At 38.2% G+C, this 16,188-nt stretch overlaps 1 protein-coding gene across 2 annotated transcripts in view; it reads left to right on the top strand.

The window, feature by feature from the left end:
• Positions 1-3,020: 3,020 nt before the first annotated feature.
• Positions 3,021-16,188, top strand: part of DCTN4 (dynactin subunit 4) — a 50,921-nt gene continuing 37,753 nt past the window's right edge. Inside the window, exons 1-3 of one of the 2 annotated variants that reach the window (XM_077137428.1) lie at positions 3,021-3,233; positions 4,603-4,673; positions 6,811-6,989. In XM_077137428.1, coding sequence (XP_076993543.1) covers positions 3,099-3,233; positions 4,603-4,673; positions 6,811-6,989 — 385 coding nt within the window. In that variant the 5' untranslated portion in view covers positions 3,021-3,098. The remainder of the gene's footprint in view (positions 3,234-4,602; positions 4,674-6,810; positions 6,990-16,188) is intronic. The other variant, XM_077137429.1, reaches the window with a different exon arrangement.

Here is a 16,188-nt window from a genome sequence, read left to right as displayed (position 1 = left end):
GTTTGTGTTTGCGGACTAGAATAGGCACTAGAACACAGATTTCCAAAGTCAAATCTAATTTCAGAATCTGGCAGATGAAGCTCTGAAAAATGGGAATTACAGGGAACAGAACCCAGGCCCTGAAGGTTGGGAGAGGGGCTTGGCAGGAGATAGGCAGGGTATTTTCATCTTTGGCCAGGAGAGATTTTCCATGTCCCAAAGCATCATGAGCAGGTAACATCTGATATCCTGCAAAGCAGTGTTACTGGTGGTGAGAAGGCAATGGAGACAAGTCCTGCCACGCTCAGACCTGGGGCTGAAGACAGAAAATCAAAGATGTGATGATCAAAAGGCAGTGGTTCTCCAGACATCTGCATCCCCATATTCATAGTAGCATTATTCACAGTTGTCAAAAGATGGAAACAATCCAAGCGTCCATCAACAGATGAACGGATAAACAAAATGTGGTATATACATGCAATAGGATATTATTCAGTTATAAAGAGGCATGAAATCTTGAAGAATGTGACAACACGGATGAAACTTGAGGACATTATGTTAAGTGAAATAAAGTCAGACACAAAAGGACAAATATTGTATGATCCCACTGATATGAATTAATTATAATACGTAACCTCATAGACATAAAATATAGAATATAGGTTATCAGGATATAGAATGAGGCTGAAGAGTGGGGAGTGTTGCTTAATATGTGCAGAAAATTTAACCAGATTGAATTTAAGAGTTTATAAATGGGCAGAGGTGATAGTAGCACATTATTGTGAGAATAGTTAACAGTGCTGAGTATGACTATGGTGGACAGGGGAAGTTTAAAGTCAGTCATATGTGCCAGAAGGAAAGATGGAAGTTAAAACATGGGAATGTATAAAACACAGTAAATCTTCTGGTGGACAATGTCCATGATTAACTGCACAAATATTAAAAAGTTCTTTCATGAATTAGAACAAATGCATGACACTACTACAAGGAGTTAATAATAGAGGGGATACATGGAAAAAATGTACCTATTGCAAATTATGGACTATAGTTATTTCAACAGTAACAAATGTACTGAACCAATACTATGGGTCAATAATAGGGGCATAAGGAATATGGGAGGATTTGGGTTTCCTTTTCCATTTTTATTTCTTTTATGTAGTAATGAAAATGTTCTAAAATCAAGCATAGGGTTGTATGCACAACTATGTTATGGTACTGTGAGCCAGTGATTGTATACTTTGGATGGTTTGTTTAGTATGGAATGTATCTCAATAAAACTGCATAAAAAACCCAACAGTGGTTCTCCAATTTAGTGGGTATGAGATTCACCTGGAGCTTGTTAAAAACTTAGATTCCTGGATCCCACCCCAAATATTCTAATGAAGATCTTGGGAAGGGCCCAGAATGTATTTATAATAAGTCCCTCAAGTAATGCTAGTGCAGATGGTCCTTGGCCGCATGTGAAAAACGTTGTTCCAGGGCTTATACTCTAAGTCCTGTGCAGGCAGAGACTGCGTTTCATTTATCTCTGGATCTCTCCACCATACCTGGCTCATAGCAAGGACCAGCTAATTGTCCATTGAACTGAACTGAACTGCTCAAAGCCAGTGTTCCAAAAAGTATCTGTCCCATTTGGAGTCAGCTTGCGTCTGCAGACTCTCTGTACTTGCAGGCTCTGGGACTTGATTTTGCCAAGGAAGAGTTTCAGGGAAAAGTGATTCAAACTCAGCAGTGACTAATTTATTAACCATAAAGCTGAAGAATTCCTAACATGAAGAAATAACTACAAAGCAGTCAGCTGGTAATATACCTTCTCTGGAGTAGAGTCCATTTAAGAAACTAAATTTAGGTACACTTTGCTTAGTGAATAAAAGGTCGGAGTATTAATGACTTACTAGGCTTAAATTGTTAACATGATATAACTTGTGAGATAACAGATATAATTCTATTTTCAGCTATTCTGTATAAATCGAAAAGCACCACAGACATAAGATGTTATTAATAAATATCATCGTATTAGAAAATATGCTGGAGGTAGTATACAAAGGAATAGTGGAAGCTCTGGAGTCAGAACGGGGTTCTACTGCTATCCGTGAAAGCTTAGACAAGTTAATGCAATTTTAAGAGCCTCAGTTTCTTCCTCCGTAAAATGGAGATAATATTACCTACCTTTGGAGTTTTTGCAAGAATTAAATGAAATAATGTATGTAAAATTTCGGCACATGTCCTGCATTTAAGTGCTCAATAAATGTTAGCTAGTATTATTCAGTTCTCTTTCTTCTCACTCACGAACACTACTGTCAGAGAATACACCAGCCTAGCACAGTGAAAAAAGCACAGAATTGGTAGCACACAACATGATCTCCAGTTTCTTTTTATGGCCAGTTATAACTGGCCATTTTACATATCTAAACCTTAGTTTACAAATTAGAAAACTATAGACGACACCTGGCAACCCTGTTCATTCATTAAGCCCATTTTTTCATTCACCAGTACTTATTGTACGCCCACTATGTTGACTTAAGTCCTGATGCTGAGTAATTAAAACCTGGAAATGAATGAGATACGACTTCGGCGTGGGGGACCTCACAGTCTAAGACGTTTCAAACGAGATAATGCATATGAAAATTGTCAACAGTCCGTGGCAAGGTTGTCAATAGAAACTGCTGGTGTGACTCTTTTTTCCACTTCCCACGGAAATCTCTATATTTGACACCCTCCATTTGCCTCCCGGAAGCTTGCCTAGAAGGGAATTGGGAACAGCGAGGGAGAGTTATAAATAAAACAATACAGCACCGTTTTTTTAAATAAATAAAACAAGAGTGCAGTGACTCTGTTCCTGAGACCGGACAGAAGAATAAAAAGGACCGCGTTCCCTCCAGGTGGCAGACGTCACCAAAGGGCCAGAGCCGAGAGGAGTGTGGCGCGGGGAGGAGCCGGAGAAACCTGGGATCCAAGTTGCGCACGCGCACTTGCATTTTCGCCGGACTCAAATCCCCATTAGTCCAGAAACCTTACGTCAACGTCTACGTTAAAGACGACGGGAAGGCAGCGAGGAAAACGTTAGACGTCGGGTCACGTGGCACAGCGGCTCGCCCATTGACTCCTCCATCTCCAAGATGGCGTCTCTGCTGCAGTCGGAGCGGGTTCTCTATCTAGTCCAGGGAGAAAAGAAAGTTCGGGCCCCGCTCTCGCAGCTTTACTTTTGCCGTTATTGTAGTGAGCTTCGGTCGCTGGAATGTGTGTCTCACGAGGTAACGGAGTCCTCCCGTGCAGGGTGTTGGGGAGGTTGGGAGGGCGTTCATCTTAGTCACCGCGACTGGCGGGGAAGCTCCGCCGATTGGAGGCGAGTAGTCATTGTCCTTGCTTGTCGATTGGCTTTGTCTTCCGTCCTTCAGATTGGCCTGTGGTTTATTTTGCTGATAATTTGTCACTTGGAGAGGAGGGGGGACCTCGGGTGGGGTTCAGGTTCTAGAACGCCTTCTAACTGGGCAAACTTGACCTGGGGGGGACTTTGGCTGTCTCTTGAGTAGCTCGATAATTGAGTGGGCTGAGAGAAAGCGGTGAAGGGGTGCTTAGTTCAGGTCCCTTGAGGGACGAGATGCCTTTTTCCAGGGTTGATTTTGGAGACACGCAGCATTCTGGTTCATGCCCCACCCATCCTGGAAGTTGTGACCCTACTTTGGCCCGAAATTGGACCTTCATCACACTGTCTTGCTCTTTTTCCTAGCTCAGGCGGGGAGGCCTGCAGCAGGAAAGAGATTAGGGTCTGGGGAGCTGAATGAAAAGCGCTTAGAGTCTGTCAGGTTAAGAAGCTCAAAGTGTTAAATCCAAGGCACTTATTAGGGTGTGGTGCTCTCCTTTTACAGGCACACTGGGAGGTGGGATTGTTTAGAACTTTGAAGACCCTGCCCCATAGGAAATCAGCAGTTAAAATTCCACTTTTGTAGCACTTGGCATATTTTGTTCATTCACTAAGCTTTGAAGATTAAAAGAGGGATAAGACCTAAATCCTGTCGAGTAACTCAGTTTAGTGAAGGAAAGGCTGATAGTGATTATAGTTATGATTTATTCAGCACTTTCTACGTGCCAAGTGCTTATTTCCTAATCTCCTTTAATCCTCCCATACAAACCAGTGAAGTGGGTACTTTTTTTTTTTTTTAATTATTTTACAGGTAAAGAAACAGACATAGAGTGTTTGTGTCCTGTGTCACATGGCCAGTAATTTGGAGATGGGAGGGAAGAGCAGGATTTGAACCTAAACAACCTGACTCAGAGCACTTCACTGAAGACTCCTGGACTATTAAATGTGTATATGAAAACGTATACTATACTATAAGCAGTTTTACACATTATTAATAATATTTTTTTATCAGAGCTATTTTTCACAAATATATTTACCAATAGGAAAAGTAATTAAATAGTAAAAGTCAATGCCATGTATTCATATAAATAAATATATGCATACATGCATATATACACACACACACACACACACACCAGTGGTCGCTCACCTGCTGCATTATAAGGTATTTCTAAAATTCACTATTTGGCATAGACATACTCATAACTAAACTGAGTTTCTCTTCTTTAGATTTTTTTTTATTTTTTGTTTCCTGCTAGGTGGACTCCCATTATTGTCCTAGTTGCTTAGAAAATATGCCGTCGGCTGAAGCCAAACTGAAAAAGAATAGGTAAGATCAAGATCCAGTTTTTCTGTTCTCAACTACTTTTTTTTTTTTAAAACTGGTAAGAAAACACATTCTTTCTTTTCAGCCAGCTGTTTTTCATTCTTTAGCATCACCTGTGCCAAGATGAAATGCCCTTTGATTTTTTTTTAAACCTGCTTTTTATTTTAGAACAGTTTTAGGTGTACTGAATTATCCCGAAGATAGTACAGAGCGTTCCCATTTATCCCACACCCAGTTTCCCCTCTTAACATCTCATGTAAATATGGTACATCTGTCACAAGTAATAAGTCAATGTTGATACATTATTATTAACCAAACTCCACATTTTTTTCAGATGTCCTTGGTTTTTCCCTACTGTCCTTTTCCTGTTCCAGAATCCCAAGTAGAATATTTCATTTTCATTTAGTAGTCATGTCTCGTTAGACTTCTCTTAGCTGTGGTTGTTTCTCAAGTTTGCTTCTTTTTGATAACCTTGACAATTTTGAGGAGTACTAGTCAGGTATTTTTGTAGATTTGGTATCTGTCTGATGTTTTTTTCATGATGAGATGGAAGTAATGCATTTGGAAGAGGAAAACCACAGAGTTGAAGTGCCGTTTCTTATCACATCCTATCAAGGGTACATGTTATCGTTATGATTTTGTAAACCTCGATTACCTGGCTTCAGCTAGCATTTGTTAGATTTTTCCACTGTAAAGTTACTTTTTTTTTTCTTCCTTTACATACTGTGTCTTAGGAAGAAAGTCACTGTGCACAGCCCATACTTGAGGACCAGGGAGTTATTCTCTCCTTGATAGTTGACTACATAAATTATTTGAAATTATTTTGCGTGAAGATTTGTCTCTTCTCCCCTGTTTATTAATAATTTATTTACATCAATGTATTCTCAGGAGTATTTATTTTATACTTTGGGTTATAATCCAGTACTATATATTTTTTGCTCGAATTGTCCTAGCTTTGACCATTGGGAGCTCTTTCACTTGACTCCTGTATCCCTTTGACATACCTCTGTCGTTGTATGTGTGGATTTTTCTTTTGTTTGAGCACTTTTCTACTTTCTGACACTACAAAATATAAGATGCTCCAGGCCCATCTTGTATATTTCTTGCCCAGTCCTCTATTTAGTCATTTTTCCAAGGAGACTTGTTCAAGTCTGGATAACAGTGCTAGAAACCAGGATCTAAACACTTGGTATACTAATTGCTAGTAAATACTATTTGATTTTTAGCTTGGTATGAGAGTCCTTTTCCTACCAGTTACACCTCTACCTCTCCAGGCATATAAAGCATTATTATTTGTCCATCCTTCCCCCAAGAAATAGCTCTTAATGAGCCAGGCACTTTTGTATACTTTCTACACATAAATTTTATTATTAAATCCTCAGTATATCCCTGTGAGGTGGGTACTGTTATCCATGTAGCGAAATATAGAAGAAAATTAGAGTTATGAGATGGAACTTTGGTGTGAAGCCTGGACTGGAGGTAAAATCTTGGTTTGAAGGGGAGTTAAAGCAGTGGGGCACAGTGACAACATTTCTGAAGGGGAAATTTTGACGTTGGCTGAGCACTTGGAAGAGTATTGTCTAAAGAGAGAACAGAAAGCCCTGAGAATGCTCTGCTTTTGAACAGTTTCAGTGTAGTAGCCTTGTATGTTATCTGTTTCAGTTCTCTGGCACAGCAAACAAGCAGTTGTTTTCCAAACCCAATTTCATAGCTTTTTGTATTATTGCCTCTCAGTATTTTCTTATACGATTTGTCTGCCCTCTCTAAAGGCATAAGCTGTGACATTTTCTTTTTCTCTGAAATCTGTAGTCTGAATAAACAAAAAGAATCTAGAATAGTAAACTCCAGACTGTTGACGGTGATTCCCTCCGTGGAGTAGGCTTGGGTCAGGCTCTAATTCTTCAGGAGTTTTGGTGATGGTTGCCTTTTTTGTTTTTAATAATGAACATGTAATACTTTTGAAGTTCAAAAGTTGCTGAGAAGCCCCGAGGAAAGGTTTTGTTTGTTTGTTTGCTTGAGAGATACTTCTCCCTGTTTATTCTTTCTTGAATTCCTAACACATGGAACAGTGTATGATGCAGAGTAGGTGCTTGATAAATGTTTGTTGAATGAATGAATGGTTGTGTTTCTCATGTTATAGATGCGCCAACTGCTTTGACTGTCCTGGCTGCATGCATACCCTTTCCACCCGGGCAACAAGTATCTCCACGCAGCTCCCAGATGACCCAGCCAAGACCACCATGAAGAAAGCCTATTACCTGGCATGTGGATTTTGTCGCTGGACATCTAGAGATGTGGGCATGGCAGACAAATCTGTGGGTAAGTGAAGTAGACTTCAACCTAAGATTTTATCAAGTTGCCAATACTGTAATTGCTCACAGGTTAGCATTTTAGTTACTTATTGGAGTAGCAGGTGTTAAATTCAGAGTTTTTATTATTGAATCTTCTGTGTTTCCATATTCTCACATGTATGGACCATGATGCTTTACCTGAAATTTGGCATTATTATTTCTTTTATTTTAGAGTTGAACAAATAACTTGCATAAATTTGAGTCTTTTTTAAGAATCAAATCATTAGTACTCTTAAAAATAGGCACTTCTGATGATGAAATATACCATGAACAGAATTAAGAAAAATAATTTGGATCATTTATAATGGTCTAAAGATAGAAGCTAAAACATGTAGAGAACCCTTGCAAATCAATAAGAAAAGACATATAACCCAGTAGAAAAACAGATAGGGGGCATAAGTAGGAGCCCTCAGAAGTAGAAATAAAAATGGTCAATAGATATGCAAAAGGGTGAGTACAGCTTTGCTAGTAAGCTGGGAAATGCATATTATAACTCCATTAATTTGGCAAAAATTTTTAAATCTGGTAGTATTAAGTATTAGCTAGACTATGGGAAGATAGTTCTCTCATATAATACCACTTTGGAGAGCAAAATGATAACATCTATTAAAATTTTAGATTAATTTTATCCTTCTGCCCTGAAATTCCATGTCCAAGTATCAAGTCTGGAGAACTATTCAAACATGCTTAAAGACATGTTTATGTAGATAGAGGGATAGATAGATAGATGGATGGATATTTATTTAAAAAGCTGAAAAATTGTGTATGTGTGAACTTAAAGACCACTTTAAATATTATTTACTTCTCTGTCATTTGAGCATTTCAGAGTGGAGTTTGCATTTATCTATCAGGAAACTTTCTTTTTACATTTCGAGTACTCCATGATATCATCAGTGAGTTGAAATGCTATATATGGTCAGTTCAAAATCAGTTGCTCATTTGCTTTGAATAACTAGTATCATCACCAACTCCTTGTCTTTTCTTCTTCTTTTATAAGATTTCGTTGTTTAATATTTTGATGACTTAAGTTAAATGATAAAAACATTCTCAAAGGGGCATAATAATATGCCTTGGTGAGTTAAAGTGTTCTCTTCCATGTTTGTATTTTGTCTCTTTTTATCAAGTAAAAGAAACAAAGCCCAGAAGTCCTAATAGATTTCTCGATTTGTTACTCTGTGAAGTCCTTGTTTTGTGTGTTTTAGATTATGGGCCATTAGGACTGGAGAATTTATATTTTAGACCTTTAAAACTTATACTAGCAACTTCTTGATGACTCTGGAGGTCCTAATGTGACCACTAAATCCCTGGGCTTACAGACATGGAAGTATCACCTCCAGTAGTTTCTGGGAAGGATCTCAGAAAAGTATCTATCATTCCTACACCCTCTAATTCTCTAAACTTATCTCACAATAATGAGCCGTGTTCAACTCAGGTGCCTCCAGAATTGAATTGGTCAGTTTAGTCTAATGTTGTACCAAGCATCCCTTCTGTAATGTTACGGCCTGTCAGCTCTTCCTCCATTACTGCTCCCTTGCCCCTAAACCAGATAACTGTTTTTGTAACTTCCAATCCCATCACAACTTCAGTTAATACATCGACAGCTCTCCCAACTCACTTGCAGTCTGCATTAATGTTAACAGTTGTTGCAATGCCCAATGTGGGTAGCAAGATTATGATTTCTGAGGGACATTCAACTGCTCAGTCTAATGCCTGGCCTCAATTTATTACAAGTGTCTTTATCAATTCATCTTCAGTAATTCAGGTTATGGAAGAATCACAGCCAAGCACAATTCCTGCAGCTCCACTGGCAACCAACTCTGGGTTGATGCCTCCCTCTGTTGCATTGTTGGCCCTTTATACATACCTCAGAACATAAAATTTTCTCCTGCTCCTGTACCTCCTAATGCGCTGTCCAGTAGTCCTGCTCCAGACATGCAGATAGGTGGATCCCTGGTCCTTAACTCACAAATTGCCCTGTTCAGCTCCTTTCTCCCACTTGTACGACCTCTCCAATTATCCCACCTCATCCTCCTGAAAAAATCTTTTCAGTGAAGGAATTGAATGCTGATGAGGCTAGTTCTCAAGTGAGCACCTTAACAGCAAATCAGAATACTCTACCTTCTTTATAATCAACCACAACGCTTTCTCCCTTTTTCACTAGTAGTCCAAGCTCATCTGACAGCTAGCAAAGCCCAGTCTGATCTAGTAAGGGCATAGGAAAGGTGGACAAAAATCAGCCAGATTTTGCTGACCAACACATGTAAGAAAGTCTCAGGCTCTCGAGAAAGGGGAGGAGTGATATGTTGCAGATGGAGATTGAAGGCCAAGGGCTAGAAACCGTAGCTCTGTGGCTCAGTTATTCACGGAGCTGGACAGTAAAACCCCAACGCTTCCAGCATCCACTCTGCTAAAATGACCTCTAGCCCTTGGACCCAGGCTCCACCTTAGCAGGACCCAACTTATTGGGCAGTGCTCTCCCCATAAGCGTACACTCGTTAGTAATCACTCTAGTATCTTTGAGCGCATCTCCACAGTGCCAACCACAAAAAACAATCATGATGGCAAAGCATCTGAACCACTTACAGGTGGCCTAATGGAGAAGATGGAATCTCATCCAGAGTTTCTATCCAGCATAGCCTCTACAAAGAGTTTAGTCTCAAAAGAAACTCCAGTCTAAGCACTGCAGGAGTGTGTTGCCAGGCCAGAGCTTGAGGCAAATGCTTCCATAGACCCTGGAGAAAGCAGTGACCCCGAAGAGATAGTTGAGAAGTCCAAAACCCCAAGCCAAAGAAACTCTAGAATTGAAGAGCCAACTGCCTTCTGAAAGTGTGGAAAATGAACATTATAAATGATCCTTGGCCTGCTTCAGCCTCTGGCTCTACTTAAAGACATAACCGGTGCAGTGCAATCCAAGCAAAAAAAAAAAAAAAGATCCAAGTAAAAGAGCTGGATGGCAACTTGATACTTGTAATGTGTGAATTTTTTTTTTTTAATTGAACCTGGGTCTCTTGCACAGCGGTGAGAATTCTGCCACTGAGCTACTGGTATACCACCCTAAATGTGTGAATTTTATAAGGAGCAGTTTTGAGCTGTGACTATTTAAAATCCTTTTCTGTACAATAAGTCATTTTAATAATGTGGGCCTTTTCTTAGTCTCTGCAACCTGTTTGGCAAAGTACAGTGGGGAAAGCAGAATTGTTAAGCTGTTTTTGGTACAGTAGTGTGAATTTCAAGGTTTATAAAATGTTGCCAGCTATTGAGCTAATGCCATTATAAATGTTACTAGTTTTCACATTTTTTAAGCAGCTTAGAGTACAGGGTGGACATTTTTAGGCCTTTTAATGATGTATTGTGCTTTGGAAGTACTGTGTGAATAGCCAGTAGTGGGGACAAAAGCAATCTTCTCATTTAGAAATGTAAATTTATTATATAGTGAGCTGGATGTATTTGTTGTAGAAATGGAGCAGTGAATAAAGAGAATCTAAAGGTTAAAAATTAACAAACCTGTATTAGTTTCTAGAAGTCTGTCTCTTCTAGGGTACCTTGACAGTGGTAATTAAATACCAGGAGCTCTTGAAAAAGTACAGAAATTTCATTTCTTCCGTGATATCATCAGTATCTGAGAAGCCCTGAAAGCACTTTTTTTTTCTTTGCTTGGTTGTTTTTTTTTTTTAAACAGTTTTATTCACACATCATGTTATCCATCCAAAGTGTACAATCAGTAGCTTTTGGTGTAATCAGAAGAGGTGTGTTTTCATCATCACAATAAATTTAAGACATTTTCATAGCTCAAAAAAAGAAAAGCTGCATGCCCCTTATACCCCCTACTATTGACAATTTAGCACTGGGATGGTACCTTTGTTATAGTTGATGGAAGAACATTAACATACTACTGTTAACTGTAGTCTATAGTTTATTTTAGGTATATTTTCCCATATACCACCCTGTAACACCTTGTAATAGTTATGTACATTTTTTCTGGTTCATGGAAGAACATTCTTATGTTTGTACCATTAACCACTTTCATCATCCACATGGCTCAATATGAAATAGTCCCTTGTTCATCATTCTAGTGATATACACTATCCTAAAATTACCCTTTGAATCACCTGCACAAACATGATTAACTACTGTTAATTGCACACTCGATAAATGTGCTACTGTCAACTCTATCATTTCCAGACATTTATAATCAACTTTATTTAAAAATTCTGTACAAATTAGCTTCAGTTCCCCATTATCTATCCTCATTCTGGTTTTTTGTAAGCTATGTTCTAGATCCTAACTCCATGAGTTTATTATATTTAGTTCACATTAGGTGAGGTCATACCATATTTGTCCCTTTGGGTCTGGCTTATTTCACTGAACATAATGTCCTCGAGGTTCATCCATGCTGTCACATGCCTCAGGACTTCATTTCTTCTTTTATAGCTGAATAATATTCTGTCATATGTATATACCACATTTTGTTTATCCATTTATCAGTTGATGGAACTTGGGTTGCTTCTATCTTTTGGCAGTTGTGAATAATGCCACTATGGACATCAGTGTGCAAATGTCTGTTCAAGTCCTGGCTTTCACTTCTTTTGAATATACACCTAGTAGCAGGATTGTCAGATTATATGGCAGTTCTATACGTAGCTTCCTGAGGAACCGCCAAACTTTCCTTCATAGTGGCTGTACCATTTTACATTTCCACCAGCAGTGAATAAGTTTTCCTGTTTTTTCACATCTTCTAGTGGAGATGTTTAATAGTGGCCATTCTGCTGGGTGTAAAGTGATACCTCGTGGTTTTGATTTGCATTTCCCTAATAGCTAGGGAGTTGAACATCTGTTGATGTGCTTTTTAGCTATTTGTATTTCCTCTTTGGAAAAGTATCTGTTCATGTCTTTGCTCATTTTTTAATTGGGTTGTTTGTCTTTTTATTGTTGAGTAGTAGGATTTCTTTGTATATTCTGGATATTAAATCCTTACCAGATAAGTGGTTTCCAAATATTTACTCCCATTGAGTTGGCTGCCTTTTCGCCTTCTTGGCAAAGTCCTTTGAAACAAAGTATTCAGTCTCGCAGAGGTCCCATTTACCTTTTTTTTTCTTCTATTGCGTGTGCTTTGAATGTAAGCTCTAAGCAACCACTGCCTACCAGAAGGTCTTGATGCTTCCCTATATTTTCTTCTAACAGTTTTATGGTTCTGGCTCATATGTTTAAGTCTTTGATCCATTTTGATTTAGTTTTTGTATAAGATGTGAGATAGGTCATCTTTCATTTTTTGAATACTGATATTCAGTTCTTCTAGCACCATTTGTTGAAGAGGCTGTTCTGCCCCACTTGAGTAGACTTGGCAGCCTTGTCAAAAATCAGTGTAGAGCTGTGTTCCAGTAGCCATGTTTCTTGATGATGATTGGACAATGATATAGCTTCCACAGTGAGACTCTGTGAATGCGAAAACCTTGTGTCTGATGCTCCTTTTATCTACTATATCAACAGAAGAGTAGAACATATGGAATAAAAATAAATAATAGGAGGAACAAATGTTAAAATAAATTTAGTTTGAAATGCTAGTGGTAAATGAAAGCGAGGGGGAAGGGGTATGGTATGTATAATCTGTTTTTTCTCTGTTATCATTTTATTTTTTTCTGTTGTCTTTTTATTTCTTTTTCTAAATCGATGCAAATGTTCTAAGAAATGATGAATATGCAACTATGTGATGATATTAAGAGTTACTGATTGTATATGTAGAATGGAATGATATCTTAATGTTTTGTTTGTTGTTAATTTTTTTAATTAATAAAAAAAGCAAAAAAATAAATAATAAATTTTAAAAAATCAATTGCTGACATATTCTTATATATGTATATATACATATTTCTACAGGAATTACATTTGGTTTAAATATGAATGGGGACATAAGTAAAACTTTTTAAAAGTGCTCTCATACCAAATTTTAATTTTCTTTTTCCTGTAAACCAAAATTAAGGTAAATCCCATGTCTTTGCTAAATATCATTTTAACAGTCCTAAAGTTAGAAACTATTTCTAACTAAATCAAAATAAATGTAAGTTTTGTAACTTATTTTAAATATCATAGATATGTTTTCACTTTAAATTTTAAGAAACAATGCCATTACAGTTACTTGGATTATAACTGCTGTTAAGAAAGCAAAGTGACCTGCATTAAGATCAGCTTGAATGTTATGCTTCTTCTGACTGTACTGAAATTCTTCTAACAAAAGGTCTATACAATATTTGTTACTTTTTTAAAAAAATTATCAGCATTTGAAAAATTAAAAGCTTTTCATTAAAAAAAAAAAATCAATTGCTGGGTGGGCCACAGTGGTTCACTGGCAGAGTTCTCGCCTGTCATGCCGGAGTCCTGAGTTCGATTCCAGGTACCTGCCCATTCTAAAAAAAAAAAAATCAATTGCCCACAAATGTGAGGGTCTGTTTCTGAACGTCAGTATGGTTCTGTTGATCAGTAGGTCTTTTTATTCCAGTACCATGCTGTTTTGACCATGGTCAAAAGCATGGATTTGTAACATGCTTTAAAAGTCAGGAAGTATGAGTCCCCCAACTTCGTTGTTCTATTTCAAGATGTTTTTGGCTATTTGGGGTCCCTTACCCTTACAAATAAATTTGATAATTGGCTTTTCCATTTCTGCAAAGTAGGCTGTTCTAATAAAGTAAGCCATTGTATCAGTAATATGCAGAGAAAAACTTATGAGTTCATTATGCCTTCCAAGTTGCTATTTAAAATAAATTACCAGCTCAGAAGAAGCCATTAGCAGAAACATTTCTTTAATTCTTTATTTTTTATGATTGCTTTAGATTATAATTTTTCCTTTTTGTTTAGCTTTTATAAAGATATAATTTTTGTATCATAAAGCACACCAATTTTAAGTGTAGAATTCTTTGATTTTTGATATACAGCTACCACCACAATCAAGATACACTTCCATTAAGCCAAAAAGTCCCCTCATGCCCCTTTGCTGTCAGTTTCTTCTGTCTACCTCCTGATTCATGACTACCACTCATATGCCCCTTGTCACTATAATTTTGCCTTTTCTACAAGTTTATATAATTGATATCTTACAGTACACAGTTCTTTGTGTCTGGCTTCTTTCACTTAGCATAATGCTTTTGAGGTGCATCCCTGGCTTTTATTGTTGAGTAGTATTCTAATGCACACATGTACCACAATTTGTTTATTCATTGTTCAGTTGGTGAATATTGGATTGTTTCCAGTTTTTGGCTCTTATGACTAAAGCTACTATGAACATTTGCCTACAAGTCTTTGGGTAGCTCTATGATTTCATTTCTATTGGGTAAATACTAGGAGTGAAATTGCTGGGTTATAAAGTTAAGTGTATATTTGACTTTACTAGGCATTATCAAACTATTTTCCAAAGTGGTTGTGCTATCTTGCATCATCACCAGCCAAGCAGAAGAGTTCTAGTTCCCCAACAATTCTAGATACTATCAGTTTTGTCATTTTAGCCATTTTAGTGAGTTTGTAGTGATATCTAATTTACAGTTTCTTAGTGTTTAATACTGTTGAGCATCTTTTTGTATGCTTATTTGTTATCCATGTCTTCTTTAGTGAACTACCTGGATGAATCTTTTGCCCATTTTTTAAATCAATTTGTTTTATATATCTTATTTTTATGAAAAAGAACATATATACAAAAAAGGGATAAATTTCAAAGCACACGTCAATAGACAGCCACAGAACAGATTTTCAGCGCTTGGCATAGGCCATAGTTGCACAGTTTTAGGTTTTTCCTTCTAGCTGTTCCAAGACACTGGAGACTAAAAGAAGTATTAACATATTGATTCAACATTCATAGTCATCTGTCACATCCATTCCTCTCTGCCATAACTTCACCCTCTCCCTCGATCTCTCCCCCAAGCCCCAGGGTACCTGGGCCTTGCCCATTCTAACCTTTCCATGCTGGAAAGGGTTGTGAATAATATGAGATAGGGAGATGGAACTTACTGATGTTCTCTAGAAACTGCCCCTCTGTGCCCCAGAACCTTTCTGGCCCAGGAACCCATCTGTGGGTTGTAGATTTCTGGAAAGTAATCATAGTACATGGAACCTTCACAGAATCCCAGATACAGTCCCAGATGTTCTTTAGGGTATGCACGAATGATTTTGGTTGGGGTTTGGCAAACCATGACAAACATCAATGTCTAGCTAAAGCTTGTGCAAGAGCAGAATAGTCTCTCGACCCCACCCAAATTCTCTTAGCCACTGATAGCTTATCTGTCACAATTCTTTTCCTTCCTTTGGCCAGGAAGGCACCACTGATGCCATGGTGCCAGGGCCAGTCTCATACCCAGGAATCATGTACCACACTGCCAGGGAGACCCTCACCCCTGGATATCATGTCCCACATAATACATATAATGGGAAGGGTGTTCTAAATTTAAAGCTGCCAGAATGTGACATACCAGAACTGGAATGGCTTTTTAAAAAGGAATTTAATAAGTTACAAGTTTACAGTTTAAGGAAGTGGAGGTATTCAAATTAAGGCACCTTTATCAAGGAAGCCTGGTGGGTCTAGAACACCTCTGTCAGCTGGGCAGTCATGTGGCTGGCATCTGCTTGTTCCTGGGTCTGTTGCTTTCACTGTCTGTTCCTGTGGGAGTGCCTCATTTTTGCTCTTCTGGGGCTGGCTTTCATCTTTTGGCTTCTTTTGCCTCTTTCCAGGTTCTGGCTTGCTTAACATCTCATGGGAAGTCACACCGCAATGTCTGGTGGGCTCCAGACATCTCCAGGCATCGATGTCTCTCCTCTCTCTGTTGGCTCTGAATTTGTTGACTCTTTTTGTCAGCTCTGTCATTTCTGACTCTCTCCAAAATGTTTCCTTTTTCTAGTAAACTAATCAAGACCCACCTGGAATGGGTGGAGTTACATCTACACCTAATAAAAAGGTCACACCCACAATTTGGTGTGTCGCATCTCTGGAGATAATCTAGTCAGGTTTCCAACCTACAATACTGAATCAGGATGAAAAGAAATGGCTCTTTCTACAGGATTAAAACATGACTTTTCTGGGGTACATAATACTCTCAAAACTACACAGAGGGCAACAAACCTTACCTGCAGAGTTGGGTCCGGAGAGAGTGAGGCCACATCTGAGCAACAAAAGAGATCCTCTGGATGCA

The sequence above is a fragment of the Tamandua tetradactyla genome, chromosome 20 (assembly GCF_023851605.1).
Source record: "Tamandua tetradactyla isolate mTamTet1 chromosome 20, mTamTet1.pri, whole genome shotgun sequence".
NCBI classification, from domain to species: domain Eukaryota; kingdom Metazoa; phylum Chordata; class Mammalia; order Pilosa; family Myrmecophagidae; genus Tamandua; species Tamandua tetradactyla.
The sequence above is the reverse complement of the archived record's forward strand: the minus strand, read 5'-3'. Positions and strand labels throughout refer to the sequence as shown.